At 43.9% G+C, this 19616-nt stretch overlaps 1 protein-coding gene across 4 annotated transcripts in view; it reads left to right on the top strand.

Annotated features, from left to right (window-relative positions):
- Positions 1-18839, top strand: part of ube3c (ubiquitin protein ligase E3C) — a 173819-nt gene extending 154980 nt beyond the window's left edge. For 3 of the 4 annotated variants that reach the window (XM_085987546.1, XM_085987544.1, XM_085987545.1), the window contains exon 24: positions 17632-18839. In XM_085987546.1, the coding sequence (XP_085843672.1) occupies positions 17632-17802 (171 nt within the window). In that variant the 3' untranslated portion in view covers positions 17803-18839. The remainder of the gene's footprint in view (positions 1-17631) is intronic. The other variant, XM_085987548.1, reaches the window with a different exon arrangement.
- The last annotated feature ends 777 nt before the right edge of the window (positions 18840-19616 follow it).

The raw sequence follows: 19616 nt of genomic DNA on the forward strand, positions 1-19616 counted from the left end.
GGCCGTAGTATTTATAAGTCTTGACGGCTCTTCCCGTCAATCTTATGAATGGAGCATTCCCTGCTCTGATTGGCTCCCCATGGCCCACGTGATCCCAGGGGACGCATCTAACTAACTGTGTCCCTGGGATACGCAAGCACTGCGCGCCGGCAGCTGAACCAGGCCCCGGATCGGAATTCCACGGGTGCCCACAGCTCAATGGCTGGCGCGCAAGGTAAGTGCAGATCGGGGGCTTGCACCCGCTGGAAGCCCCCGACCCGAATTTCTGGGCCAATAATATGCCTTGGCCTCTGTTGCCCGTCAGTAGTGGTGGTACTAGGAATGTTATTCCCTGTGTGTGTGTGTGTTTTGATGGGCATGGATAGAGAATTGGCTAACTAACAAAATGATACAAAGATGGGTGGGAAAGCAAGCTGTGCAGAGGACTCAAAGAACTTGCAAAGGGATATAGACAGGCTAAGTGAGTGGGCAAACATTTGGCAGATGGAGTATAATGTGGGAAAGTGCGAGGTTATCCACTTTGGCAGGAAAAATAAAAAAGCAAATTATTATTTAAATGGAGAGAGATTACAAAATGCTACAGTTCAGAGGGACCTGGGGGTCCTTGTGCATGAAACTCAAAAAGTTGCCATGCAGGTACAGCAAGTAATCAAAAAGGCAAATGGAATGTTGGCCTTTATTTCAAGGGGGTTGGAGTATAAAAGCAGGGAAGTCCTGCTACAACTGTACAGGGCATTGGTGAGACCACACCTCGAGTACTGCGTACAGTTTTGGTCTCCTTATTTAAGGAAGGATATACTTAAATTGGAGGCAGTTCAGAGACGATTCACTAGGTTAATTCCAGAGTTGAGGGGGTTGATTTATGAGGAAAGGTTGAGCAGGCTGGGCCTATACTCATTGGAATTTAGAAGAATGAGAGGTGATCTTATTGAAACACATAAGATACTGAGGGGGCTCGACAAGGTAGATGCAGAGAGGATGTTTCCCCTCGTGGGGAAATCTAGAACGTGGGGGCACTGTTTTAGAATAAAGGGTCGCCCTTTTAGAACTGAGATGAGAAGGAATTTCTTCTGAGGGTTGTAAATCTGTGGAATTCTCTGCCCCAGAGAGCTGTGGAGGCTGGGTCATTAAATACATTTAAGGTGGAGATAGACAGATTTTTGCAAGATAAGAGAGTGAAGGGTTATGGGGAGTGGGCAGGGAAGTGGCTTTGAGCCCAAGATCAGTCATGATCTTATTGAATGGCAGAGCAGACTCAATGGGCCAAGTGACCGATTCCTGCTCCTATTTCTTATGTTCTTATGTGATGCATTTTGGCAGAAGGAACAGGGAGAGGCAATATACACTTAATGGCACAGTTTTACAGTGTGCAGGGACAGAGGGACCTGGGAGTTAATGTGCATAGGTCCCTGAAGGTGGCAGGACATATTGAGAGAGTGGTTAACAAAGCATATGGGATCTTGGGTTTCATAAATAGAGGTATTGAGTACAAAAGTAGAGAAGTTATGCTGAACCTTTATAAAGTGCTGGTTAGGCCACAACAGTTCTGGTCACCACATATTAGGAAGGATGTGAAGGCCTTTGAGAGGGTGCAGATGAGATTTACCAGAATGGTTCTGGGGATGGGGGATCTTAGCTACAAGGACAGGTTGGAGAAGCTGGAGTTGTTTTCATTAGAGCAAAGGAAGTTGAGGGGTGATTTGAGAGGTGTACAAGATTATGATGGGTTTGGATAGGCTAGGCAAGGAAAGGCTGTTCCCACAAGTTGATGGTACAAGGACTAGGGGACACAGATTTAAGGCTTTTGGCAAGAGATACAGGGGGAATGTGAGGGAAACCTTTTTTACGCAGCGAGTGTTGATGACCTGGAATTCGCTGCCGGTGGAAGCGGAGACACTCACTGTTTTCAAGGGGAGACTGGATAAGCACTTGAGGGAAATAAACTTGCAGGGCTATGGGGATAGAGTGGGGGAATGAGACTGACTAGATTGCTCGACAGAGAGCTGGCATGGACTCGATGGGCCAAATGGCGGCCTCCTGTGCTGTTATGACTCTGAATGTCAAGGGGTGGTGGTTAGACGCTCGCCTGTTGGAGATAGTCATTGCCTGGCACTGTGTGGCGCGAATGTTACCTGCCACTTATCAGCCCAAGCCTGAATAACGTCCAGGTCTTGAAGCAGTATGTATCATTATCTGAGGAGTTGCGAATGGCACTGAACACTGTGCAGTCATCAGCAAACATCCCCACTTCTGACCTTATGATGGAGGGAAGGTCATGATGAAGCAGCTGCAGATCATTGGGCCTAGGATGCCAGCTGTTGTTTTGTAACATGGGAGAGGGGCCTCGGAAGCAAAAAGGCTGAGAACCCCTGCCCTAGGGTTTAGAAGAGTGAGAGGCAGTCTCATAGAAACATAAAATTCTTAAGGGGCTTGACAGGGTAGATGTTGGGAGGCTGTTTCCCCTAGCCAGGGAGTCTAGAACTAGGGGTCACAGTCTCAGAATAAGGGGTTGGCCCTTTTGGACTGAGATGAGGGGAAATTTCTTCACTCAAATGGTTTGGAATTTGGAATTCTCTACCCCAGAGGGCTGTGGATGCTCAGTCGTTGAGTATATTCAAGTCAGTGATCGATAGATTTTTTGGATACTTGAGGAATCAAGGGATATGGGGCTAGTGCAGGAAGGTGGAGTTGAGGTAGAAGATCAGCTGTGATCTTATTGAATGGCAGAGCAGGCTTGAAGGGCCGAATGTCCTACTCTTTCTTATGTTCTTATGTTCTATGAACCTGTGGTCATAATCAAGCCAGTAAATATAAAAGGTGCCCCAGTGCACTTCATGGCTTGTGGCACGCATTGGATTGTAGGCATGACTGAAGCCAATAGGATGTTACGGAACCACCAGATTACTGCCCTTGGAATGTTTGTGGTGTCCACGGTCACTTTTGGAGTAAGCTGGGGATTCCACCTAACTTTCTGTCGTTATGTGTAAATGTGATATGAGTGCATCACGCTGGATATATTCTGATCCAGTTTGGACCTGGAGAGTGTGTTTTCCTGGATCAGTGGATTGTTTTTTTTTTGCATTGACAGCTCACACTTATTCCTATATGTATCCTTGAATGAAGTACAGTATGTAGTGTAAATATAACTCTTGTCCAGCTCAATTTTACTGCTACGTTTTATGAAGTAAGCTTAATAACATTAAAGCTGACATGAACTGATTAAAGCTTGGTAATTCCATCGTGCTTTAACTGTAACTGTATTCTTTCCTCCTGTTTGGGTGTAAATTGTATGCCAGTTCATACAGATGCGTCATCAAGTGTCATGTAGTCAATTATCTGTTATATCCAGTATGATTCTACCCTTTCATGAATCACTTGACTATTATTTGCAGTAACAGCATTTTAGCAGATTATTATAACCTTCTGATGGTGTCAATTCACATTCACTTTAACTGTCAGTGGTGTAATTAAGGGAAAATGTGACTAGGGCCAAGTACTTCGAGTATGAAGCACTTGTGTGTGTCATGTGGCGAATTCTTGACATTCTCCTAACTTTGCAAAGTAAAATTTAAGGCCTGCTCTGCAGGGTGCAGGAAACTGACACATTATTCAAATGGTTGCATAATCAGTGTTATCACTGAGATTTCAATGAAGTGTAACAAAAAGTATGTGAAATTTTCACACATCCTTACTGCGGCTGACCTTTTTCCCCCCAATGGGATTTCAGTAAAGATTAAGTTGGTGAGTGAAGATTTTGTACTGAGTCCACATAAGTGGTGAAAAATATCCAGCAGTACAAATACTGAATTTTCTCCTTGGCAACTTAAGTTGTGAGCTATGGAGCACTCATGGTTACTGGTTAGTCACTGCTGATGGTAGTGGAGCAATTTGAGGTAATTAATTTAAGAGCGTCACACAACATTAAAGTGCATTAGCTTAAATACAATTTTTCCTATAGTGCATTGATACCAATTACAGTAAATAAGCCTAGTGAAACATTTACTGATGTTTGATTAGGACATCTTTGCAGGCTGGGTATACGAGCCATTATTGATTGCTGCAGACCACCAAAAGCAGTAGTTTTATTTAGATGCAGTTTGATACTTTGGCATATTTAAGCAGGTCCTACTGTATGCCTGGAATGATCCCACTTTGTTCACACCAGATGCTGAAACAGTATGATCAAACTTACCTTGTTCATATAAGCACACTCAGTGTGGAGCATTCCGCTACAGTGAGAAAAGTGTGGATAACAATACAATCAACCGAATCACGAGTGCTATAATGTGTGTAAATTCTGTTGCAAATTACCACATTTCCATTGGGGGGTGAGGGAATTAGTGGAATTCAAAGGCTGACCAGATAAGAACCCGAGTATGTAAGACCAGGATGGAAAGTCATATAACCTGCTAGGTTGAGTAAGTGTGTTTTCACAAAGCAAAAAACTGCAGATGCAGAAAATTCTGTAACACTCAGCACGGTGGCATAGTGGTTAGCACTGTTGCCTCACAGCGCCAGGGACCCGGGTTCGAATCCGGCCTCGGGCGACTGTCATCTGTGTGGAGTTTGCACATTCTCCCCGTGTTTGCGTGGGTTTTCTCCGGGTGCTCCGGTTTCCTCCCACACTCCAAAGATGTGTGGGTTAGGTTGATTGGCTATGATAAATTGACCCTTAGTGTTAGGGGGATTAAATGCGTGGGGTTGCAGGGATAGGGTGGGATATGTGTTGGTGTAGGGGTTACGGGGATCGGGTGGGATATGTGTCGGTGCAGGCTCGATGGGCCGAAATGGCCTCTCTCTGCACTGTGGGGTTTCTGTGATTGGGATTTCTGTGATCAGTCAGCATCTGTGGAGAGAACAGACGGTTGTTGAAAGGTCTACACCTGAAATGACAACCGGTGTGTTTTCATATTGGTTGTGTCATTTTAAACTAACAGCCTTACACTCGTTTCATCTTCATTCAGATCCGACGTGACCAGCTCATTTGTTTTATCTTGGAGAAATAAATATAGGGCAACCCCAAGAGTTCACTGGGTGAATGAACTGCCTGGTGTGCACTGAAATGCACACATCAGGAAGATCTAAGGTTCAGTTCCTGTTTTCAGCTACGCTGGTTAATCTCAGCTGAGGTGGATGTTGTGGCACTACAATTGGCTATAGTATCCCTGAGCTAGGAAGGAGGAAAAAATCAACCACCATTCCCTTCTGGAAAGTACAAACAAAGACACAATTCAGGTCTAGTTACAACATTTCATCCATGACAGACTAGCCTGCCAAGACACCTTGATTAGACTCCCACATGGACAATGGCTGTTTGGTTGAGGTACTAGACGGCTGCAGTAGCTGAGGAACTGTACACTCCAATTCAATGTCAGCCTTCAGGAGAGAAGGCAATAAAATTGAGTGGAAGGAAGAAGTATCCCCAAATGGATACATTTGTTTTATAAACAAAGTTTTTAGATTGTCACACTTCGGTTGTATAATTAATATAAACTGCAATTTTTCTCCAAGTATTTACCCAGTTCCCTTTTGAATCTGTTTCCACCACCCTATCAAGCAGTGCATTCCAAATCCTAACCACCCGTTGCGTAAAAAAGTTTTTCCTCATCTCGCCTTTGGTCCTTTTGCCAATCACGTTGAATCTGTGCCCTCGGGTTATTGAACATTCAGTGGAAAAAGTCTCTCTCTATTTATTCTGTCTAAACCTTTCATGATTTTAAACACTTATCAAACCCCTTCTGACCACCTACCATGGTGCAATTTTGTTCGGGCAGGACTTGTGCACCCCTTTCCCAGGGTCAAGATTCCCGCCTGCCTCTTGGGGAGGAAATCACAGCTGCAAATCTCAAGTGTATTTAAAATGCTAGCTCCCCCTCCCCTACACCACAGCAACACTGTATGCAAGGAATGCACGGTGTACCCAGCTTTGGCCATGGCATAAACAAGATATTACCAGCAGGTGTCAGCCAGAGTTCCTTGGGTAGCACTTTAATCTCTGAATCAGAAGGTTGTGGGTTCAAGTCCCACTCAAGACTTAAGCTCATAATCCAGGCTGAATAGTCAATAGCCCTAACCCTAACCTGTCCTACCACCTTCAAATATTTGTACAAACTGCCCCCCCCAACATCCCCCCCCCCCGGTCTCCCTTCATGCACCCACTGAGGAAGCACTGCACTGTCCAAGGTGCTGTCTTTCAGCTGAGACATTAAACCGAAGCCCAGTCTGCCCCCTCGGGTGGATATAAAAGAGCCCACAGCCACTATTCTGAAGAAGTGCAGCAGAGGTCACCCCATGACCTTGACAGATTATCTGGTTGATGTTATATTGCTGTTGTGGGAGCTTACTGTGTGCAAATTGGCTACCATGTTTCCTACATTACAACAGTGACTACACTTCAAAAGTGCTTTGGGACATCGAGGGGTTGTGAAAGGCGCTATAGAAATGCAAGTGTTCTCTCTTCCCCCTCATAGCCTTCTCTGCTCTAAGGAGAACAACCCCAGCTTCTCCAGTCTATCCACGTAACTATTCCCTCATCCCTGGAACCATTCTAGTAAACCTCTCTGTACCTTCTCCAAAGCCTTCACATCCTTCCAGTAAAGTGTGGTGCCCAGAATTGGACACAGTACTCCAGCTGCAGCCAAACTAGTGTTTTATATAGGTTTAGCATAACTTCCTGGCTTTTGTACCCTATGCTTCTGTTTATAAAGCCCAGGATCCCATATGCTTTATTAACTGCTTTGTTAACCTGTCCTACCACCTTCAAATATTTGTACAAACCCCCCCCCCCTCCCCCACCCCCCAACCCCCCCCCCCGGTCTCTTCATGCACCCCCTTTAAAATTGTACCATTTAGCATGTATTGTCTCATTCTTCCTACCAAAATGTATCACCTCACACTTTTCTGCATTGAATTTCATCTGCCATGTGTCCACCCATTGCACCAGCCTGTCTATGTCCTCTTGAAGTCTTACTATCTTCCTCACTGTTCACTACACTTCCAAGTTTTGTGTCATGTGAAAATTTTGCAGTTGTGCCTTGTACCCCCAAGTCATTAATGTATATCAAAAGTTTACTCCATCGTTGTATAATTTTTATTGAATCTAGTATTTTAGTAAAATTAACTTCAGTAAATTGTAGATGATAAATGTGAGCTAACTTGAGTTCTGTGTAATATTGAGGGGATGTTTGAAATGCCCTGTCGTGAATTGTTGTTGAGCTTTTATATTTTTACATTGCAGTGCTACGCATATCTTTTTCTAATTATTTACCCAGAGCATGATAACCTGGGACTGAGCTGTAAAGGTCTTCCTTGCTGTGGTACTGATGTTATAGGCCTTCCAGTTAATACCCACCAATCAATAAAACAGGATGAATTTGCCAGATAGTAATCACTTAATGCGAGAAGAATAAATAGCTGACATTAGGAAGTATTTGACTAATCACTTGCAAATAACTACCAGATAAAAGTGCCCAAATTGTCCTTATCTAATGTGTGCATTCTGCTGACTGAGTTGATCCTTGTTAGCCTTTACAGTTCTTGACCTTTCACATTATATTGTGATTTGAAACTCGGTTCATATAGTCAAGAGTGTTATGTTTGCCAGCAGTTTTGACTGGTTGAATATTTGAGAACCAGAAATGGAAATCGTTTTTCAAATTATATACATTTGCTCACCAAGCATACATACATTTTTATGAAGCTGAGTTTGCAACCAGCTGTTGAAACTGAGAAGCTTACAATCTGTCCCCAGTAATATAAAGATATTTTGTTACAGTAAACTTCATTTCTTTTAGCTCACTATAATATTTTATTTCTGCAAGCTTTGAGTTGCATAAAATGCATCACACACAAATTAGAATGTTCAGATCTATGGCACATTTTGGTATCCTGTGAAATGATTAGCCCAAGACTCTTTGGAGACTAGCAGGGGGGGCCCGGCGTTGCCAGGGCAGTTTAGAGAGCTGCCGCTCCCCTGCTCTGTGTCTCGGGCCGAGCGGTTGTGAGGCCCGGCCCGAGTGACTCCAACTCTCCTCCCGCTCGGTGGGCCGACGCAGCTGCCCCGCTCGCTGTTGAGGAAAAGCAGGGGGGAAAATGGCGGCGAAGTTTCGGGAGGCTGCAGGATTAGGTCCCGCCCGTGAGGCACCAATTGGTCAACCATCAGGTCACTGAACTGTAGGATTGGTCAACCAGCACGTCACTCAACGCTAATGAGTGGTAGGATTGGTCAACCGCTAATGAGCGGATTTTTGAAGGTTTTTTGTCTACTGTCCGAACAATTTTTGTCTGACCAAAAATTAAATACGCCTATTAGACTCCCCTGATCATAACCTTTCTTTTGATATAACATACGTGTAGGTACGCTCTAAATTTTGAGTGTATAACAGACACAGACAAACCGACAGACACAAACCGCTTTATAGAGATATAGAGGTACACTACCCTTTATCCGAACTTCCGAAAACCGAAACCCTCTAAAAACCGAAGGTTTTTTCGTTCAGCGTAAGTCGTGCGCACGACGCCGACCCCCAACGCCGACCCCCACCCCCGACAAATTTCCCAGTCTTATAAAATACCTTCTGAAATTCGAAAAGTGAAACACGGCTGGTCCCGAGGTTTTCGGATAAAGGATAGTCTACCTGTATATACTAGCTGAGGGGGCCCGGCGTTGCCAGGGCAGTTTACGGCCGGGCACTGCCGCTCCGTCACTCTTTCCCTCCCTGACACACTCACTCACTCTCTCTCTCTCTCTCTCTCTCTCTCTCTCTCTCCCTGCTCCCCTCTCTCCCCCCTCTCTCTCTCTCTCTCCCTCTCCTCTCCCTCTGCATGTCTCTCCCTCCTTTCATTTCTCTCCATGCCTCACCTGTCCGTCGCTAGCGCCTCAGGCCCGGCCGGACTCACCTCGGTAGCAGAACGGAGTCAGTCCGACAACGGGAGGCCGGGTGCCCAGCGGTCCGAAGCGAGCCCGGGGCTGCTGATGGTTAACGCGGCGGGCGTTTGGACCCGGTTGGCCGGGCGGCAGAGGAACACTTTTCGTTGCGGACTCCAGTGTCCGATTGCGGTCGGGGACGGCTGGTTGGAAAGCCCTGGTTTTGCCGGTCCCGCACTCACGGCAAGAGAGAGAGGGGGAAGGAGGGAGAGAGAGGGAAGAGGAGAGAGAGAAATGTTTTGAGCTTGAGGCCCGGCCGGTCTGTAATGGCCGCCACTCACCTGACTAACGGCAGTTTGAGGGGAAGAAATGGTGGCTAAGTTTCGGGAGGCTGGAGGATTAGGTCCCGCCCGTGATGCACCGATTGGTCAACCATCAGGTCACTGAACTGTAGGATTGGTCAACCAGCACGTCACTCAACGCTAATGAGAGGTAGGATTGGTCAACCGCTAATAAGCGGATATTTGAGGATTTTTGAACGTTTTTTGTATACTGTCCGAACAATTTTTGTCTGACCAAAAAGTAAATACGCCTATTCGACTCCCCTAACGATAAGCTTTCTTTTGATATAACATGCGTGTAGGTACGCTCTAACTTTTGAGCGTATAGCAGACAGACAGAGACAAACGGACAAACCGTATATATAGATACTTACAAATTACATTAGAAACATCTAATGCTAAGGAAAGAGTACTGCACACCTCTGCATGCAGCAGTTTGCTTTTCTTTCTCTTTCCATTGTCCTTCCCTGACCCCACCCCAGCTGAGATCTGTTAATTCAGCAGGCTGCAACTTTCCTCGTCTTGTACAGTTCAGCGAGCTACTGTAGCTAGTTTTACTTTTGGTGCTTTGTAGTTTAGATCATGTAAGGAAAAATCAGTCTAATTCTGCTGTTCATATATAAGGGAGCCAGTTTTATCAATGTGAATGTTGCTCTCCCATTGTCTGAACTAGAGAAGTGTCAAATTTAAAAGTGTCTTGTGTAAACCATTTGAGACTCTGTGGCGCTAGTTTGCTTTTCTTTTGTGGTACTAACTTTCCATCTCAACAATTCTCAATCAGAAGTGAATTAACAAAAGCATCTTCAAGATGAGTAGGTAGCATAAACAGGTCATGCAACCCTCTAATATAGAGAAGGCACAGCTAGATGGACATGTGTAATATAAATAGACAGATTTATTTATGCACTGAGGAGACTGAAGTGCCCAGAGTAATGTGATGTGAATCAGAACACAATCTGCCAAGCGTATAAAGCTTCTAAGCCATCCATTTTTAGCTGTTACTACTTGCATTTATTTTCACCCGCAGTTTCATTGCTTGATAAGCATTCTGCTCAAAGGCTGCACTTTGACTTTGCCCTGTACTAATGCTGCCTTATCTTTAATTAAGTGCAATAAATGTCCAAAAATTCATTAGAAAAGAAATAGCACTGTCAATGCTAATCCATTTTAGAAGATGATTGAAATCTTTTTCAGAAAATCATCTGTTCCAGAATAACACCGCCTGCAGGCAATGATGGTTTGATAAGTTAATAGGCAGAAAAATGGGTGGTTGTTAGGAAAGTTCAAGGGGCTATTTCACCACAGCCTTAAATTGTTGAATCTCTGCTGTACATTAGGATCACTGAATAAATTGACAATACCCCTGCCAACTGCAAATTTCTGTGAAGTATCATTTAATTTTACACGAGTTTTATGATCCTTTTTACAAGAATTAAGACGCTATCTGAGCAGGAGTCATGTCGGTTTTAAAGGCTAAGGAGCTGCAGGATGTTGTGGCAAATCTAGAATCCCTAATCAGTCTGTATAAACTGTAGCTGCAGGTATTGTTCACTTTCAATTTTTGCCTTGCAGATTCTGTTTTTGTTGAACTGAAGAAATATAGCCATTTTTGCTGTAATTGCATAGTGATGCTTAGCTGTAAATGGAACCTTAATATTTTTGTTACATATTTCATTCAACAATGTGCATAAAACAGTTTTGCTGAGTTTGATAAATTAATATAAAACTAATCTTTCACATTCAATTAGATAAACATGAGCTTGTTTATCACCAAGAGATTGGGCTGTAGCAGCCACCAAGGAACTGATAATACGTGTTTGGAGACACACCACCTTCCTCTTCTACAAATGGTCTTTGTTCAGTGGTTCTATACATAGCTAAATAAGCAAATTGTGCAATAATGCAATAGTCTTGTTTAATCATTGCAACCAGTTCTGCCCATGTGGTTGCCCCTTCCTGGCATTTTTCTGCTCAACTTAAGTTATGAGAGACTGAAATACTCGGACAATTGGAGCATAGAAGGCTTAGATTTAATAGGTTTTTAACATTTTGATACACTAAACAGGCAAAATTATTTCCTCTGGGGAGTTGTTGAAGGGGTCTTCAATTTAAAATTGTCAGAGTATGGAAACTAGGAGAAGTTTCTTTATTATACAGGTATATGAGCATGTAATGCTTTGCCACAGGAAGTTGTTGAGGCAGAGAGAGCGCATCATGGCCTAGAAATTCAGTTGCTTGCGCCACCAGTTTGCGCCCAAAGAGGCCACTCAGAGGCTTTAGCGCCACTGGCCGCAACCACCGCGATATTTAGCGGGGCGCTAATGGCAGCGTTGGCCTGTAGCACTGTGCCGCCACCGATGACGTCATCGGTGCGCGCAGCGCCCCGCTACTGCCCCGAACGCCATATTAGGTCGCGCCGGCCGCAAATAGCGACCGGTACACAGGGGCCAACCTGTGGCGCTAGTTAAGGTGGAGGTGCGGCTGGCCGCTTTTTCGGCGGCCGCCTGCCCGCACCTCCGTCCCCGGCCTCCTACACCCCCCCCCCCCCCCCCCCCCGGCGGCATTGCCGGCTGTTTCCCGAGAGCCCGGCACTTCTCCTTGGTGCCGGGCTCATTTGCCGGCACTCGCGAGCGGGGATCGCGCTGTTGCAGGCACCTCCCCCTTAACAGTGGGAGGAAGGCCTGCAGTACTGCAGCGTGCCGTGCCGCAGCGGGTGTCGCTGCAGCACTTTGCGCGCCGATATTCAGTTTCAGCGCCCCAAGCGGGGCGCGGGAAGCCTCGTTTAGCGGCCCGCTTCCATTCGGGGCGCAGAAACTGAATATCCCGATGGCGCAAGTGGCTCCGCGCGCAGCGGTAATTCCGGCGCCCAGGCGAGCTTGGCGCCCCAAACTGAATTTTTAGCCCAATATCTTTAAAGGGAAGAGTTGATAAACATTTAAAGCACAGAAAGATACAGGGCTATAGGGACAAGTCTAGGGCAGAGGGATTTGTTTTGGATAGCTTTAGAAAGGCGCCGGCACAGACATGATGTGCTGAATGGCCTCCATATGTGCTGTACACTCTTATGGTCCCATTACTAGCCCTCAAAAAGCTACTGCTTTCTAGTATCAGAAACTTCAGATGGAAGTCCTCCTTCAAGTCTTTGCGCTCTCATTGTTTTTATTTAATCATATTTTCTTCCTTTTGCCAAAATCTTAAATTCATCAGGTAGTAAATTAACTTTAAGATTATCTGCCATCCAGCTAACCAGTTCAGGTAAGTCCATTTTTCTGACATTTGCAGAGGGACCACTGTCTAAGGGTGCCCTGGTGATGCGGATTTTACATCAGGCGATAGAATTCATGATTGAGTAGATTGGTGTATGGTCCGGAAGGAGTGGTCTTAATGGGTGAATGTCCTCTCATTCCGTGCTTTCTTATGTGGTGGTTTCACACAATTTCCAGAAATCTTCCACAAATCAGGAAAAAAAGAAGCAATTTAACTGTATGGAAGATGTTATATATGATAAACATGATCTATTACGAGCACTTGTCAAACCACATCCTGAGTACTATCCATTCTGATTAACAAGACATTCAGGCCCCAGAGGCAATACAAAGAATCACCATACGGTTGATACCCACCCACCCTAAGACCCAGAAACGTTAAACAAATATTTTGTATCTGTCTTCACAGTAGAAGACACAAAAAGCGTACCAAAAATGGTGAGGAACCACGGGTCTAATGAGAGTGAGGAACTTAACATAATTAATATAAGTAGAGGAAAAAGTACTGGAGAAACTAATGGGATTAAAAGCCGACATCCTAGGGTTCTGAAAGAGATGGCTGCAGGAATAGTGGGTGCATTGGTTTTTATTTTCCAAAATTCCCCAGATTCTAGAACGGTCCCAGCGGATTGGAAGGTAGCAAATGAAACACCACTATTCAAGAAAGGAGGGAGAGAGAAAACAGGGGAACTACAGGCCAGTTAGCCTGACATCAGTCGTAGGGAAAATGCTGGAATCTATTATTAAGGAAGTGGCATCAGGGCACTTAGAAAATCATAACATAATTAGGCAGAGTCAACATGGTTTTAGGAAAGGTAAATTGTGTTTGACAAATTTTAAGAGCTTTTTGAGGATGTAACTAGCAGGATAGATAAATGAGAACCAGAGGATTTTTTTTAAATTTGTTTTTGGGATGTGGGCGTCACTGGCGAGGCCAGCATTTATTGCCCATCCCTAATTGCCCTTGAGAAGGTGGTGGTGAGCCGCCGCCTTGAACCGCTGTAGTCTGTGTGGTGAAGGTACTCCCACAGTGCTGTTAGGTAGGGAGTTCCAGGACTTTGACCCAGCGACGATGAAGGATCGGCGATATACTTCTAAGTCAGTGAGTAAGTGCCGCTTGATGGCACTGTTGCTGCCACCTTCCATCACTTTGCTGATGATTGAGAGTAGACTGATGGGACGGTAATTGGCCGGGTTGGATTTGTCCTGCTTTTTGTGGACAGGACATACCTGGGCAGTTTTCCATATTGTCTGATAGATGCCAATGTTGTAGCTGTACTGGAACAGCTTGGCTAGAGGCGCGGCTAGTTCTGGAGCACAAGTCTTCAGCACGATAGCCGGATGTTGTCAGAGCCCATAGCCTTTGCTGTATCCAGTGCACTCAGCCATTTCTTGATATCACGTGGAGTGAATCGAATTAGCTGAAGATTGGCTTCTGTGATGGTGGGGACCTCAGGAGTAGGCCGATGTGGATCATCCACTCGGCACTTCTGGCTGAAGATGGTTGCAAACGCTTCAGCCTTTTGCACTCACGTGCTGGGCTCCACCATCATTGAGGATGGGGATATTCATGGAGCCTCCTCCTCCCGTTGGTTGTTTAATGATCCATCACCATTCACGACTGGATGTGGCAGGGGACTGCAGAGCTTTGATCTGATCCGTTGGTTGAGAGATCACTTTGCCCTGTCTATAGCATGCTGCTTTCACTTTTTACCATGCATGTAGTCCTGTGTTGCAGCTTCCCCAGGTCGGCACTTCATTTTTAGGTATGCCTGGTGCACTTCTACATTCTTTATTGAGCCAGGGTTGGTCCCCTGGCTTGATGGTAATGGTAGAGTAAGGGATATGCCGGGCCATGAGGTTACAGATTGTGGTGGAATACAATTCTGCTGCTGCTGATGGCCCACAGCGCCTCATGGATGCCCAGTTTTGAGCTGCTAGATCTGTCCTGAATCTATCCCGAATCTATCCCATTTAACACGGTGGTAGTGCTACACAACACAATGGAGGGTGTTCTCCGTGTGAAGACGGTAATCAGCAGGAGGTTTCTTTGCCCATGCTTGACCTGAAGCCATGAGACTTCATGGGATCCAAAGTCAATGTTGAGGATTCCCAGGGCCACTCCTTCTCGACTGTATACCACTGTGCTGCCACCCCTGGTGGGTCTGTCCTGCCGGTGGGACAGGACATACCCAGGGATAGTGCTGGAGGAGTTTGGGACATTGGCTGAAAGGTATGATTCTCTGAGTGTTGTTGACTAGTCTGTGTGACAGATGTTGCTGAGGAGGGCTTTGCAGGGTCGACTGGGCCGTTGCCGCGTCAGGAGCCGAAGTCGATGCTGGGTGATCCATCCGGTTTCATTCTTGTACAACTGAGTGGCTTGCTAGGCCATTTCAGAGGGCAGTTAAGAGTCAACCACATTGCTGTGGGTCTGGAGTCACATATAGGCCAGACCAGGTAAGGACGGCAGATTTCCTCCCCTATTAGTGAACCAGATGGGTTTTTATGACAATCCGATAGTTTCATGGTTACCATTACTGATACTAGCTTTTTTATTCCAGATTTATTCAATTAACTGAATTTAAATTCCCCAGCTCACGTCTCTGGATCATTAGTCCAGGCCCCTGGATTACTAGCCCAGTGACATTACCACTAAGTTACTGTTCCAAAGTCTTTTGAGTATGTAACTAGCAGGGTAGAAAAAGGGGAACCAGAGGATGTAGTATATTTGGGTTTCTGAAAGGCATTTGATAAGGTGCCACATAAAAGGCTATTACACAAGATAAGGCTCATGGGGTTGGGGGTAATGTAGTAGCATGGATAGAAAACAAAGAGTAGGATTAAACGGTCTTTCAGGTTGGCAGGCTGTAACTAGTGGGGTGCTGCAAGGATCAGTGCTGGGGCCTCAGCTATTTACAATCTATTACAGGAAACTTTGTTATATCCGGCACCGACGGGACCGAGCTGTTGCCGATCTATCAAAACTGCCGGACATACCAGCGTTAATGTTGAAGCATACGGAGGTTTTCATCTCCGTATCTGACAACAAACACTGTTGCTTAGCAACAGCTTCCAACAGTCGGCCCGTACCTTGGAAGCGTCTCTGTAGCTTAGCAACAGCTTCAGAGAGATTTTCCAGAGCCTGACAGTTGGGGGGAAAAAAGCCACAAGAAGAAAAAAAACCTAACGAAACGGCTCCTGATTTCTGCCGGTAGATCGAGGTTTCCGGACATACAACCTCCGGATAAACCAAAGTTTTCTGTAATGACCTAGATGAAGGGACCGAGGGTAATGTATCCAAGTTTGCTGACGATACAAAGCTAGGTGGGACAGTAAGCTGTGAGGAGAACAGAGTCTGCAAAGGGATATAGACAGACTAAGTGAGTGGGCAGTACATGGCAGATGGAGTATAATGTAGGGAAATGTGAGGTTGTTCACTTTGGTAAGAAGAATAGAAAAACTAGAATATTTTTTAAATGGCGAGAACCTTTTCAGTGTTGGTGTTGAGAGAGAGATTTGGGTGCCCTCGTGCAAGAAACACAAAGACAGCAAGTAATAAGGAAGGCAGATGGCATGTTGGCCTTTATTGCGAGGGGGTTGGAGTATAAGAATAAGGAAGTCTTGCTACAATTGTACAGGGCCTTGGTGAGACCACACCTGGAGTACTGTGCACAGTTTTGGTCTCTATTTAAGGAAAGATATACTTGTCTTGGAGGTGGTGCAACGAAGGTTCACGAGATTGATTCCTGGGATGAGAGGGCTGTCCTATGATATTGTGTAGAATGGGCCTATACTCTCTGAAGTTTAGAAGAATGAGAGGTGATCTCTTTGAAACATACAAGATTCTGAAGGAGATTGACAGGGTAGATGCAGAGAGGTTTTCCCCTGGCTGGCGTGTCTAGAACTAGGGGGCATAGTCTCAGGATAAGGGGTAGGCCATTTAAGACTGAGATGAGGAATTTCTTCACTCAGAGGGTTGTGAATCTTTGGAATTCTCTGCCCCAGAGGGCTGTGGATGCTGAGTCTTTTGAGTATATTCAAGGCCGAGCTAGAATTTTGGACTCCAGGGGAAATTAAGAGATATGGAGATCGGGGGGGAAAGTGGAATTGACATGGATGATCAGCCATGATTTTATTGAATGGCGGGGCAGGCTCGAGAGGCTGTATGGCCTACTCCTCCTATTTCCTATGTTATGTTCTAAGGACTAAGTTGAGGAAATACCGTGGAAGCTTGGGTTTTTTTGGCCTTGAGAGCTTATCTTGTAAACCATAAGGAAAAGTTAAGTCCAGAACACTAGTGATATTCCCATTAAAAATTAACAATTTCAAATTAGTAAAAGTCAAAGGTTTTTTTTCGTTGGGTGTTGTTGGCAAGGCCAGCATTAATTGCCCTGCAGAAGATGGTGGTGAGTTGCCGCCTTGAACCACTGCAGTCCTTGTGGTGAAGGTACTCCCACAGTGCTGTTAAGGAGGGAGTTCCATGATTTTGACCCAGCGCCGATGAAGGAATGACAATATATTTCCAAGTCAGGATGGTTAGGACTAATGTTAAGAAGCTGTTTTACACACACAAACGCACACGTTGTGTACCTTCATCAGGTGGGGGGAGGTCTAGGATCTATCTGGATGGATGAACTAGAATGGGTCAAATGGCCATCCTCATCCAAATCTGTCTTACTAATTTTCACGGTTGAAGTAACCAGTTGCTCTAGCTTCAATTGTTAGGAAAGGACCAAATTGGATTCTTGTAAATAACATGCTTACTTGACAGATGAAGCTAAAGTAACTTGGAACATTATATAGATAAGTGATCTCAAATTTCACTTTGCTATACAACTTATCTGAACATTTATTCAAGGTTTTCTAAACATGTAATAGGCTTTGAATTTTAATTTTTTGAATCTTTTAGTGCTCCCCTGAAAATGTTAGGATGTTTCAGCTAAAAACACTAGAGCAAAGTCTTGACTGAGTTTAAATTATAATCTTGCTTCATATTCGTACTCTGGCTACACCTAAAAGGAGCATTTTTTGAGGATCTCAAAGGAAAACTAGCTTGGATTGCATTTTTTTTTAAACTGTTATACAGTAATTGTTTTTGTAAATGGACAAAGTTGTTTTTTTTGTAGATAGTCTAACCCCATTTTTAATTTGTCTTTAGGAACTATATCCAGCGTTTTGTATACACAATGGAGGTGCTGACCTGGAGCGATTACCCACAGCCAGTACTTGCATGAATCTTCTGAAACTTCCAGAGTTTTATGATGATAATCTTATGAGGAGTAAATTACTTTATGCAATTGAATCAGCGGCAGGCTTTGAGCTAAGCTGAAGTAAAAATGAGACTGCTGAGTAGTTGAGAATGATGGATGGTGCTTAAGATACGTACCAACAATCAAAGTTCTCAAAATGGACTCAAAACTGAATTGTGTAGAATCAAAAAGAGGTTTTAATGAAGTGCACTGCAAAGATAAGGCTTCTTTTAATATGTGTGTAGCTCAGATGAATGATCATATAGGTACACGTTGGGAATTTTTACTGGTAAAATGGAGACTACTTACTGAGCAAGAGGCCTCTTAACTGTGATGATCAGATCATCATCATTATACATCAACAGAAAAATAAGCCTGTGCTGTGTGACATTAACCAAAGATTCAGCAAATGTTATGTGTTGGTCAAAACAGGCAATAAAGCAAGCCATAATAATGGAAGATATCTGCATTTAAAGTAGGCCTCTCCTCAACAGAAGCCTATTTTTATAAGGCAATATGTGGCTAATAGTTTTTTTTAAACTTCGTACTGGTTTCTTGCATTTAACATCATGGTTAGGTGGGAGCACATAGACCATGTAATACTGCTGCATCTTGGAATTTTTTTTTTTTTTTAAGTTGCACATTTCTTACAATCTTTGTTTTAAATCACAATTATGTCCCTAGTATTGAACCCAATAAAACATAGTTGCAATTTAAAGCCTAGATTAAAATTGTATGGTGTGACATTATATGTGCTATTAATTATATAGCCCTTCTGCATAATTGTGGTGTGAATTCTGAATAAGAAGCATTAAGTGGATGAGATATTATGTGGACAGGAGATTACTTTTCTTGATCGCAATAGGATTAAGCTTGCTCATACAAATCGTTCCATTAGGCCATGGTAAATGTTTTTGAGACCAGGATTTAGTCAGCAGTTTCTGTAAACAGAGATGTGAATACGTATATGTTTTCTCTGCATCTGTGAATACTATGTTTTTGTTCTGTATCTGTACAGTTTTTCCTTGTGTATTAAACTTCTGTGGTATCAGAATGGTCCTTACTGTTAAATGAGTTATAACTTTAACAGCTATTAAACAAAATTTGAATAATGGAACTGGTGTGTATCACATTTATATACTTCTATAATAAAAGATAATTACTGTACTGCAGATTGCATGCAAAAATATGGTTAAAGAAAACAAGTTCTCCACATGGGTATTGGTTTTCTTTTATGCGAAGAAACTTGTTTGCTAACAGTATTTTAACACTAATTATGGTTAATCACCAAATGCCTTTATATACTTCTGATCTTATCCTTTATTCAAAAAATAAGGATTTTTATGGGTGGGGGGGGGAAATGAAGAAGCATAGGGTATGGTCTTTATTTCATACCCTAAGATTACACTTATTACACTTATAAAGCTAATGAATACTGGACTCAAAGACAGTAATGAAGTCCCACATAATAAACTATTTACCAGAATCAATAACCAATCCAGTAAATTTGTTTATAATGTCAGTCATGAGCCATCTTTGCATTTTATATGAAACCTTTATTGCACCACCCAGTTCTGACGCAACATTCCTGTTTGTTCAATTTTTTAAGTCGGTATTATTCCAGGAGTTGCAAAATTAGCTCTACCCAAACCTCAGATTCACATCACTATCAGCTTCTACAGAAGGTATTCTCATTGAATGTGAATATAAGTAATCAAAGAGGCTAATAGAATGTTGGTCTTTATCTCAAAAGGGTTGGATTACAGAAGCGATGCTACCATTGTACAGAGCCTTGGCTGGACACCATCTGGAGTACTGCTTTCAGCATCGAACCTCAGGAAATATATATTGGCCTTAGAGGGGTACAATGCAGATTTATCAATTATACCAAGGT

The sequence above is a fragment of the Somniosus microcephalus genome, chromosome 5 (assembly GCF_052327205.1).
Source record: "Somniosus microcephalus isolate GS21.2 chromosome 5, FLI_Smic_1.0, whole genome shotgun sequence".
Taxonomy (NCBI): Eukaryota; Metazoa; Chordata; class Chondrichthyes; order Squaliformes; family Somniosidae; genus Somniosus; species Somniosus microcephalus.